This window comes from Pan troglodytes, chromosome 10, assembly GCF_028858775.2.
Source record: "Pan troglodytes isolate AG18354 chromosome 10, NHGRI_mPanTro3-v2.0_pri, whole genome shotgun sequence".
Taxonomy (NCBI): domain Eukaryota; kingdom Metazoa; phylum Chordata; class Mammalia; order Primates; family Hominidae; genus Pan; species Pan troglodytes.
Genome location: NC_072408.2, coordinates 68,527,981 through 68,540,246, shown reverse-complemented (window position 1 = coordinate 68,540,246; position 12,266 = coordinate 68,527,981). Strand labels below are relative to the sequence as shown.

Sequence of the window (12,266 nt, the reverse complement as noted above, 5' to 3'; positions counted from 1 at the left end):
AGGAATTTGAGCCATGATCACACGACCACATTCCGGTGTGGGTGATGGAGTGAGATCTTATCTCTAAAAAAATAAAAATAAAAATTTTTAAAATTTACATATGAATTAGATTAAGACAGAATTGTTTACCAAATTCCAGAATATTATAATATAGGCTTAGGACAAATAAAAAGAAGTATAACTTCATACAAGGTGAAATGCATGTATTGGTCTAGGGCATCATAGAGACTAAATGCAGATAGATTGTAAAAGATTATATAAATGGCAGACTCTTCATAGCTTAAACTAACCCAGAGAATTTTAAAAACTTTCTAAGGCTGAGGTTGAGGTTAAGGGGTTTAGTGATGACATCTATAATAGAGTCCTTAATACTGCTGGAGGCATAGCACAGGGCTGGATGAACTGAGCACTATAATTTTTTCGTTGTTTGCGTGACAGAGTCCAAAGAATAAAGTTGATATTATAGGGTTCTTGGTAAAGTTCAATACTATAGCTAAACAACAATGAAAACCCATTAAACATATATTCTCAGGTAAAAATTATTAAGGCCCCACTAAAGTAAGAAAATGAAAAGGTGGGAATTCACGAAGAAAACTTGCCTGCATAGTGGTGACATTTGTCACAGGGTGCCCTTCTCCCCAGCTCAGCTCTCCATTACCCCTTTTTAGGTCAGAGACTGCCACACTCAAGAAAGGCCTGAGATACTCTCAGTCACTAACTTGAAAACATCCTATCTTGATTTTTTAAAATTTAAGACATAAGATCATGAACATAAAAGAGATAGAGATATCAAATTCTAATGCTCATACTAAATACCAGACCCCCCAAAATATAGAAATGATTTTTACTAAAATAATTCTTTGCACTTACCGGAGAAAAGGAAACAGTTGTATTCTGATACTGTGAGTGTATTTGGAAAATAAGAAAAGTCACATTGCTTGAAATATCATGCAAAATAGCTTCCTCTGGAAAGGGCCTATTGAGCTCGAAGTATCTAAATTTCCCCACAGAAAATTCAATAAGACCTACAACGAGATAAACTTTTCATTACAACACTTGTACTCTCATATCAATTTGCAGAAATCATATTCATAAATGAATGTGGAATTTAATCCTCAGAAAAACTCCTTGAGGTAAATATGGTTATTGCTCCTATTTCACTGCTAAAGACAATGTGGCTTAAAAAGTGATGCAGCCCATCCAGGGTCATCCAGCCAGTGAATGGTAGAGCTCAGAACTAAAATGCAAGAGGTATTTCAAAAGGTATGCTGAAGACAGGCTCCTGGAACCCAGAGAAACTTCCCCTCTGGTAGCAGCAATAACAATGATCTCTGGAACAGAGTCCCTGAATTTAAAGAGGACAATCCTGTGGGGCTACTAACAATCATGAATGTGCTGGTGTTAAAGAACCATAACCGTCTAGTGAATTCTGAAGTCAGCGTAGCCCGAAGAGACACAGGTGGCTGCAATTTAATACCGGTGTTTACCAGCTGTGTGAGTTTAGGCAAGTTCCTTAAATCCCCTTAAGCCTCAATTTCCTCATCTGTCTAATGGAGACTGCAAATGAAGGTGAAATCAATACTGACAAAAATGTCCATTGAGCACCCACACCAGGCACTGCACATACAATTGTGAACCACAGGCATTCTGGAAAAGAGAGCTTTTGTTTGCTTAAGGATCAAACTGAGTCCATAAAAAAGATAGGTTATAACAAGAACAGTTTTTCAACACCTCCTCCAGGCCTGTCCCATCTGTCTACTTGCCTCCATGGTCTGCGTCTCACTGACTCTGTCCCCACTTCTCTGTGATGTGTTTCTGCCAGCTGCACACCAGCTCTGTCTTTTTTCAATCTAACTCTCAAATAATCCTTTAATTAGGTTGCTTTTACTCCTGTGCGGTCCTGGATTCCTACCTCACCCCCCATCCTACAGTCAGTATCTGTCTGCATGAATAGCAGAAAAGATCCCAAGTTTCACATAAGCAGTCTTGGGGGTTCAATTCTAAACAAACAGACAAAAGACTTAGATTAAATATAGATGAAAAGGAATTGATGAAAAAAGATTATAATTCACCCGAGTCCCATAGTGGAACTGTCATGTTTTATTTTAGAAGGTAATTAGAGTCAGTGGGCGGTAAAACATTTCAGATACTAAATAACTTAATAACACATTCTTATATACCATGTCCCAAGAAGGTCAATTTTCAACACTTTTTTTTTAATACGAAAGCTCCACTGGATGATTTAAAACCAAACAGAACCAAAAAAATCAAGAATGAGTAGCCTGTGGAAGAACAGCCAAAAAAAAGACACAAATAATGTTAAGACTAGAATAATCTTAACCTCTATATATTTTCCCTAAGCTCTGTGATGCTACATTACATTCATAACTTAATGTTTTTTTAAAAAAAAATGATAGAATAAAACGTTACAATTTCATTTCTAAAACTCTAGAGAAAATTGTAATAGTTTTAACAATGACAAATGAAGATAGTATATTTCCTATTTATGGAACCAGAAAGACATTTTACATTTTAAATGGACCAAACTCCAGCTGGAACAGAGGTTAAAATATTAAGGAATGGCCAATAGAATCTGGGTAGGGAAGTCTGGAAAAAGTTTGTGTGCACGTGTTTTTTCTTTTTAAAAAGAAACAAGAAAAACATGTTTATATTTTCCAGGCCTTCCCATTATCATGACTATTTTATTAGAAAAGCAAATTATACATAAAACTATATGGATTTCAGTAAATTACACTAAAAATGTTTCATTTATTGCCCTTCAAGTTTGGTCCCATCCATCATGCATCCTCCAAGTCTTAAAAATTCCCACCCGTTTTGGCAGTATCAGTCTGCTTTCCTAGAAATTAATCAGATTTCTATCCTTTCACTGTTCACAGCATTCAACTCACTTACTATCCTGCCTTTTCTAGTCTACATCTTCAGTTTTTCATTTTTGTTCTCATTTTCCCTATTTGGCAATATTTATAAGGTACTCATGGACTAGGCACTCTAGTTGTTGGGCACCATGATCAAAACTGACACAAACAAATTCATAAAGGTTATCCAAGGCTTCTGTAATTATCACTTAAATTTGCCCTTTGATATTATTTTAGAAAATGTTCTAATAATCCTCATGTCTATCTCCCATGACATGAGCCTTCCATCAGAACAGTATACAGAACCTTTAAAAGCCCTGGAAGAGACTGAAGCCATCAACTAGAGAAGCCTTCATGGTAAACTTTTCTTAACCTTCCCTTAACCTATCACCCAGGATGAGGATGAATCACAACTCAAAAATACTTGGAGAAACAAAACTTTGGAAAGACAGTACGGAAACACAGAACCATGGAAACTAAAATACATTGTTAAACAACTGATGACTTAACAAAATAAGTAGGGGGGTATTAAAAGCAGGTATCTCTTGGAGTATATTTTAACTGATTTTTTTTTTTTTTGAGATGGAGTCTCACTCTGACACCTAGGTGGAGTGCAGTGGCGCAATCTTAGCTCACTGAAATTTCCACCTCCAGGTTCAAGCAATTCTCCTGCCTCAACCTCCTGAGTACCTGGGATTACAGGTATGTGCCACCACGCCTGGCTAATTTTTGTATTTTTAGTAGAGACGGGGTTTCACTATGTTGGCCAGGCTAGTCTCGAACTCCTGACCTCAAGCGATCCGCCCATCTCAGCTTCCCAAAGTGCTGGGATTACAAGCATGAGCTACCCTGCCCGGCTGATTTTTCTTTTTTTTACACTTGTCCTTCTTTTTCTTTCTTTCTTTTTTTTTTTTTTTGAGACAGAGTCTTGCTCTGTCGCCAGGCTGGAGTGCAGTGGCGCAATCTTAGCTCACTGAAATCTCCACCTCCAGGTTCAAGCAATTCTCCTGCCTCAACCTCCTGAGTACCTGGGATTACAGGCATGTGCCACCACGCTCGGCTAATTTTTTGTATTTTTAGTAGGGACTGGGTTTCACTATGTTGGCCAGGCTGGTCTCAATCTCTTGACCTCGTGATCCGCCCACCTGGGCCTCCCAAAGTGTTGGGATTACAAGCATGAGCCACCATGCCAGGCCAACTCTACATTTTAAATGTTTATAAAATAGGAACACACACTAGAAAAAAAAAGGGACAAAATGGGACATTCTCTCAACATTCTGTCACTGTTTTGCTTTCCCTTAAAATGGTAATATTTTTCTAGAAAATATATAATCCTTATAAAAGGTGCTAAATAAACAGAAAGTCAACTCCTCCAGCAAGTACAATGTACAGAAATCACCACTGCTAACAGTTGGGATATATCTTTTAGGGCTTAGGCAGATATAAGCATGCATATTTCCACATAGATGGAAAAAGATATAAATATGTTTGATATTGCCCATTTAACAGGTCTTATATATCTTTCCATAGCAACACAGATAATGCTAGCTTTACCATTTTAAAAGCTACAGAGTATTCCATTCTGGGTATGTACCATAATTATTCACCCAATCTCCTATTAATGAACATCTAGGCTGTTACCATTATAGCATGAATAATAAATTAATAAGAAATAAAATAGTTCTGATTTTGTGGAAGACTATTCCAGAAAGCATATGTGTCAGGCAATAAATCTATTTGAGAGAGTTTTTGCTGTGCAGTGTAACAGATGACCTTTGACCTTAAATGGTTAAACTGTACCTAAAAAGTCTTGTTCTAGTCTAAGATATCCAGAAATAAAAACAAATAGACCATGTGAGAATACACAATGATTAGGACCAAAAATTAATCTGCAGTCTTTGCTTCTGAATTCTTCTTCAAGAAATATACCTGAATTTCAGGAATAATTACAACTTTCATCTGTTATTTCCTGGATTTCCCAAAAGCTACAGGAAAATGATGCCTCATCATCTTCCTTTCCTCAAATGCCTACAGTGCGAACCAGGCAGAAGCCAGGTAATAAAAGGGAGGGACACTGTATACATTATTTAAAACCTGGTCACTTGACAAAATAGGTAGGGGTATTAAGAGGAAGTATCTCTGGGGGTGTATTTTAAGTGATTTTTTTTCTTTTCATTACACATTTCTTTATTTTTTAAATTTCTATAGTGACCATAAGGTGTCCTTTTCATAAGAAATTATAATACAGTGATTATACACCCTGGCTATCCATTACAATCATCTGGAGGGGATTAAAAAAAAAACAGAACACTGCTGCCTGGGACCCTCTCCAGATGAGTTAAATCAAAATCCCTGGGGCTAAGGTCCAGGTATCAATTAAAAAACAAATATTCATTAAATACTATGCAGAGAAATACACAAAGTTTACACACCCATGAATTAACCAGCACCTAAACAGCATTCTAGCATCTTAGTGGTCCCCCTGTGGCCCCTCCCAATCACATCTTCTTTCCTCCCCAGAGGGAAATAGGGTCCTAAGTTCAAACACTAGGAATTTATTTGGAGGAATTCAATTGAATAGAATTTACAGCACAATTTTTGTGTGTTTGGCTTCTTTAAAATCAGCATTATGTTTGTGCAATTCATTCCAGCTGCTATAGGTAGCTATAACTCATTACCATAATTGTATACTTCATGAAATAACATGCCACAATTATCTGTTCTACTGTTAATAAACATCTGTATTTCTGGTTTAGAGTTATAAATAACTCTAAACATTTTCTGTGCATGTCTTTTGGTACACGCATATACACATTTTTGTTGGGTGGAACCTGTGAGTAGAATTATCAGGTAATAGGGTATTCTCATCTTCAGTAGATACTGCCAGTCTTCCAACAATGTTTTGCCAATGTATACCGCATCAACTTACTGTAGGAAAGTGTTCCAATTGCCCAAAAGTCTCACCAACACCTGGTATCATTCATTTATCTGCTGAGTATATAGTGGTATCTGATTGTGATTTTAATTTGCACTTCCCTAATTACTCATGGGTGTTAAGAAACCTTTGCTTTGCTTATTTGCTATTTGGATATCCTCTTTGTGAAACAGTCTGTTCGAGTCTTTTACACATATTAAAAATGGAACTGTCCTTCTTCAATTTTAGGAGTTTTTAATACATCATAGATATGAGTATTCTGACAGATATGTTGCAAATATATTCTCCCACTCTTGTTGCTTGTCTTTTCACTCTGTTACCTTTAGATTAACAGTTTTCATTTTAGCAGTCAATTTCAGGTTTTTCCTTTATGATTAGTCCCTTTTGTGTCATTTTAAAGAAATCCTTGTCAACATATACCAAGATCATGAAGATACATTCCCATGTTAACTTCTAGAAGTTTTTTTTATCTTTCACATTTAGAGCTAAAAATCAAGCTGATGCTGATTTTTACACATGGTGTAAGATAGAGGTCACAGTTCATTGTTTCATATGTTCATCTACTTGACAGCAACCTTCACTAAAAATACCACCCTGTAGTACCCCATGTTCTCTCACTTATAAATGGGAGCTATGTAATGTGTACACATGGGCCTACACTGTGGACTGATAGACATTGAAGACTGAGGAAGGTGGGAGGGGGCCTGAAGATGAGAAATTACTTAATGAGTACAATGTACATAATTCCAGTGATGGATACACTAAAAGCCCTGACTTCACTGCACAATATATCCTGTACCTACACTTGTGCTCCATAAGTTTATACAAATAAAATAATTTAAAAATACCACCATCTCCCTACCCTACTGCTTTGTAGTTCCACCTTTCACATAAGTCAAGTGAACATGTGTTTGCTTCTAGAGTCTCAATTGCATTCTACTGGCTTATTTGTCTAGCTATAGACACCAATCCTAACACAAATATTACAACTCTCTTAACTCCTGCTCCAAATTTGTTCTTCCTCCTCAAATTTATCTTGACTATTTCTGATCCTTTACATTTCCATATAAGTTTTAGAAATCAGCCTGTCAATATCCACACACACACAAAAAAACCTGCTGGGATTTTGATTGGGATGGCCCTGAATATATACATTAATTTAGGGAGAAATGATACCTTTAAAATATCTTTATCTTTAGAATTTTGTAATCTATGAATTTCCGATATTCCTCTATTTCTTTAGTTTCTCAATTTATCTAAAGAATGTTGAGATGTATTATGTTATTTTCTCTGTAGAGGTCTTTACATATCCCATGATAATCATCCCAGAATACGTAATGTTTCTTGAGGCTATTTTAAATGTACTTTTTCTTTTCTTTAATTTTATTTCTTAACGTTTTGTAGAGATGAGGTCTTGCTATATTGATCAGACTGGTCTTGAACTCTTGGCCCCAAGAGATCCTCCCCCACTCAGTCTTCCAAAGTGCTGGGATTACAGACGGAACCACAGCACCCAACCCTGCTTTTTCTTTTAAATGTCTATTTCTAGCTGTCTCTTCACCAATATATCTTTTATAAAAAGTTCTCCATGTAATTCTAATGTTTAGCTGGGTTTGAGAACTCCTAACATAGTATTTGATAAACAAGCAAAGGATAAATATATATTTTTTTCCCAGTCTTAGTTATCTCTAACCTAACATCTGTGTGAAAATACTTTGGCAGTGTAACCCTGGCAATCCAACATCCATTGTACAATTTTTTTCAGAAGATTGCTTTAACCCAACCAGTTGTGGTTCGATTCCTGGCTGTGCAGGATTTTGTCATTTTTGATGTTCCAACGTCTAACACAGTATAGTCACCTAACTGGCATACAGTAAATGTTTGTTAAATGATGCCTGAACTATGTGACCTCAGGCAAGTAATGTACTTCCTCTGGGCTTCAGTTCCCTCAAAGTAAAATTGAGGTAACTGTGCTGCCATCAGTTGGCTGCTGAAAGTATCAAACAAATGGGAAACAACTTTTAAACTGCCCAAGGCTACACAATAAAGCATCGTTTATTAACTTCCATTAGCTTTCCTGTGCTTCACACATTCATCTCCTTATTGAAAGAAAAGAAAGAAAGAAAGACAATCAGGCACTCAGAGCACCCCTATGAAAAAATTAGTGGGAAGAAAGGGACTAACATGTACAGGGCATTCACAGAAATTCCAGGCACATCATAAGCATTATGTTGAGAAAGAGACTTCCGAAGAGTGACAACAAAAGATACTGAAAGTCAAGACAACTTAAACAGCTCAGTCTGGTAGAAACTCATTTAATTTCTGCTCATAAAAACAGGTTTAGCAAAAGAAGACACATACTCAAAAAATATCCTGAAGAAGCTAACAGGAATTTAACTTCACCTCTAAGGCATATGGAAAAGGATTTATTAGAAGCATTTTATGAGGCATAATTATATCTTATGACTTGCAGAGTAGGAGGAAAAAAGACAGCACATCAAAAGATATTACAAAGCAAATGGCTAACATCAAGTTGGGGCACTTACATTAGCTTTCCTCTAAAAAGAAATGGCTTTTTTTGCCATCTGACCTATAGTAGGGACTTGAAACAATTTTTCACACCCATCTTCCATTCTTACCCAGAATCACTTTTTCTTTCCAATAATTCCACTTTAAAAAGAGCTGCCCAATCCTAATCCTTTCCTTTTTCTTTCCGAATCAGATCCTAATCTGGCAACCATAAAAATTTCCAACTCCTCCTTTTTACTATTTTACTGAAATTTACTTCTACTGTTTGTGTTTCAACACAACAACCAAATTCTAAGAGAAATCCATCATAGCCTAGTCTTCATAATTCTCTTCACATTAAAAACAAAAATGGTTCAGCTACTTGAGTTGGTCAGCAGTCAACCGCCCCTCCCAATTTCTCATTGTTATCTTCTTACAAATGTTCAATAGCCCTAAAGGTTGAAAGGGAACACAAAAATGAACATATTAGCTTCACACACTTTTTAGAGAAAGACAGCACTTGCAACTAACCATGAACGGCCTGCTACCTTGGTAAAGCATCATCAATAGCAAGAAGACTGAAAGGCCCAAATGATGCTGTGCTCAAGTCCAATTACTATGAAATTCCACGGGAGTTACTGGATATGAATCTAAACAAATGAAAGATGTTAAAGGCAGCAGTGAACTGGGACTCCAAGAGAAGGGAAAACTGCTTAAAAGTATGATCCATCTCATGTGCCTACTGGTCACAGAAAGCACCCTCCTCAGACATTCTAGGAACTCCATCTGCCACGTTCCAAGATTTATTTAGCATTCAGGCCACTACAGAAGTCATGCAAGTTAGCTCATCCTGCCAAAGATGGGTAAATCCTCCTAAATTACAGCAGATGCTCAATTTCTTCAGTTTGTATGGTTATCAGAATTATCATCATCAAACATCAATCCAGCCATTTTCTAGGAGGATTATGCAAGTCCTGAACTATGTCCTTCTACCTTTCTATATTGATTTTTAGCTGATAGATGTGGAGAATATCAGCTTTTATTATCACTCAGCAGTTAAGTCCCCACATTGTCCCTCTTCTGCACAGAATGACAATACCAATGCAAGGCAAAAAGAATAACATTGAGGAATATCAGTGCTATAATCACAGCAAAGAGGCAAAAAGCAGTGTCTGAAAAAATTAATTTCTCAATTTATTCATATTTTTTATCTTTTGTATAAAAATTTCTAGGTATTAAATACTAACACCAAGTAGAAAGAAAAAGTTCTGGACGCCTGCTCTCCTGCCTCAGGGGCTGGCATCGATCAACTAAAAACTCTAATATCTCAAATTCTTCACCTGTTAAAATAGAGATAGCATCTCTTCTACCTCCATCATAAGGCTATTTTGAAGAATGAGGATTCACAGAAGGATTAAGTACAAAGCACCATGCCATGTAAGATATTCTTATTGGAAGACAGCTTTACGGAAGTGGAAGGACTATGAAATTTGCAGGGAGACTCACCTGGGTTCAAGTCCTATCTGTAACCCTAGCAGCTGTTCATTTGTTCCTCTGACAAGGTAGGAAGATCATTACATTGTAGGGTGGTGGGGATTAAATAACACTGCACATGGAAAGCACCTGGCACACACTATACACAGTGAATGTTAGTGCCCTATTATAAGCAAGGTTTTTCTGCAAAAAAAAAAGTTGCCCTTTTCAGCTTTGGCCTCAGTCCTATATACAAAGATCCTAGAATTCAGTTTGCACAAGGGCTTTTCAAAGATAAGTGCATAGCAACACAATCACATTATTCAGAAAATATTATGTTTCAGAACTGCAACTAGTCTATTAACCTCAAAACAAAACAGAATGTGCTTAGTTTCATGGAAAAGCACATGATGATCTGCCTGGCACAACTAGTGCCTTTTACATTTTATATTAACAAACCATGAGCTGTTGCCCAAACCCATTCACCAAGCACAAGACTTACAATCTAACATCCCATTCTGAGTTCTCACTGAGATGAACAAGAATTACCTGAAATCGGCCGGGCGCGGTGGCTCACGCCTGTAATCCCAGCACTCTGGGAGGCCAAGGCGGGCAGATCACGAGGTCAGGAGCTCGAGACCAGCCTGAACAACATGGTGAAACCCCGCCTGTACTAAAAATAGAAAAACTAGCTGGGTGTGGAGGCGGGCGCCTGTAATCCCAGCTACTCTGGAGGCTGAGGCAGGAGAATTGCTTGAACCCGGGTGTCGGAGGTTGCAGTCAGCCAAGATCATGCCACTGCACTCCAGCCTAGGCGACAGAGCGAGACTCCGTCAAAAAAAAAAAAAAAAAAAGTCACCTGAAATCATCAAAAATGGTGTACTTATAGGGAGCCAAGCCCGGGCATGTTGCTTCTTGGCTCCCACAGGTGAATTTGAAGTGGCAATAGAACTTCGTTGATTCTTGTTTTTCTCATTTTAGTTTTACTCTCTATTAAATTGTTATTTTTTACAGTTCATTTATGGATGACAAGTTATTTCCTGTTGGTAGCTGCAATGATTGGGAATTTTGTGATCTCTGTAAAGAATTAATATCTCATAGAGATCTATTTCCTGTTGGATATGAGACAACAGAGAACACAGTTTTTGTCCATTTGTCTTTTTTAAGGTCAAATCGATTAGAAATTTCTTGCCCTCAAGTAAGGAGAACAACTCTGATACCTAGACTGGCAAGCTTTTGTGTTTCTGTGTTTATTTTTCATTTGTGGCTGAACTTGTAGAATTGAGGGTATACACATTCTATCTGTATGTCTATGTATCTGTAATTCAAAAAGTCCTTTATTTCTCACTGTGAGTATGGAATGTTTTCCTGTCTCCAGATGGTATTAATAAATTAGATGGTAAAGGCTCTTTAAAAATAAAGCCTCATTCTGGGTTCATTTTCCCTCTCAAACTCTGTAGAACATAACCAGTTTGAAAAGCCTCTAGATTTGGGGGTGTAAAAATTCCATGCAGCTTGAGAGCCATCAGTCATTAAGCCGCTAGTTCCACCCCAAGTCTTGCTGTCCAGAAGCTCAGACAGTCCACTGGGCAGCAAAGAGGCGCTTTAGTAAGTTGAATTAAAGCCACAAACATGGCTGCTCCCTAAGGGAGATAATACTGTGTTAAAAAAAGAGAATTATTTATCTCTTCCCATTTCCTCCGCTGAATGAGGAGGTTAATAGTAAGACCTCCTTAGCCATGAGTGTTTCCGCTGCAGGAAACACCATTCGTGCCGGTTCTGGACTCACCACCCAGCGTGTACCAACGCCCCCAGCACCATCTCCCTGCTAGGCTGACAGACCCCGGGCGGATTTTGACCTCGCAAGAAATGCAAAAGCAACTTTGGGTTGCAGAAGCCAGGCGCCCCGACCTTACCCTCGCTGGAGTTCCCGAAGACCTCGGCTGCACCAGCCACCCGGTGTTCGGATGCCAGCACCGCTACGACCAGCAGCTGCAGGAACCCCATTGCTGCCTGGGCCGGGCTGGGCCCACGCCAGGGCTGGGGAGAGGTGCGGGCGTGCGCGCCGGGGCCCCGCAGCCTCGCCCACGCTATCCCGGGGCGCCCGCATCGGGCGCCATCGCCCGCCAGGTGCAGACGCTTCGCACCTGCCAGCTCCGCAGCCGCCGGCGCGCGCCCCGCCGAACTCCTAGCCCCAGCGAGAGGTTTCCTCTTCCGGCACCTGACCCCCAGCGCGCGTTCCCGCGCCTCCTCCCGGGCTCTCGCTGCGCCACAGCGGCGGGTCTCTGGGCGCGGGCGGCGCTGGGGCGTTTCCAGGCAGCGCGCGCCTCCTGCCGGCGCGCGGGGAACGCGCAGCCTGCGGTGCTCCCGGGAGCCCCCAGGAAGTCCTGGCTTGAGGCCCGGTCTTGCCCCACTTTTATCTCACCAAGTAGGCAAACCCACTGTGAAAGTACAAAATAACTTTCTGTTGCGGA

General features: G+C 39.1%; 1 protein-coding gene across 9 annotated transcripts in view; it reads right to left on the bottom strand.

Moving 5' to 3' along the window:
- The window catches only part of TM7SF3 (transmembrane 7 superfamily member 3), a 57,533-nt gene extending 45,389 nt beyond the window's left edge, over window positions 1–12,144 (bottom strand). For 4 of the 9 annotated variants that reach the window (XM_520807.9, XM_054664425.2, XM_063786877.1 and 1 more), the window contains exons 1-2: window positions 11,709–12,144; window positions 871–1,025 (exon numbers count right to left, since the gene is read on the bottom strand). In XM_520807.9, coding sequence (XP_520807.4) covers window positions 871–1,025; window positions 11,709–11,799 — 246 coding nt within the window. In that variant the 5' untranslated portion in view covers window positions 11,800–12,144. The remainder of the gene's footprint in view (window positions 1–870; window positions 1,026–11,708) is intronic. The other 5 variants (XM_063786874.1, XM_063786876.1, XM_063786875.1 and 2 more) reach the window with 2 other exon arrangements.
- Between the last annotated feature and the right edge of the window lie 122 nt (window positions 12,145–12,266).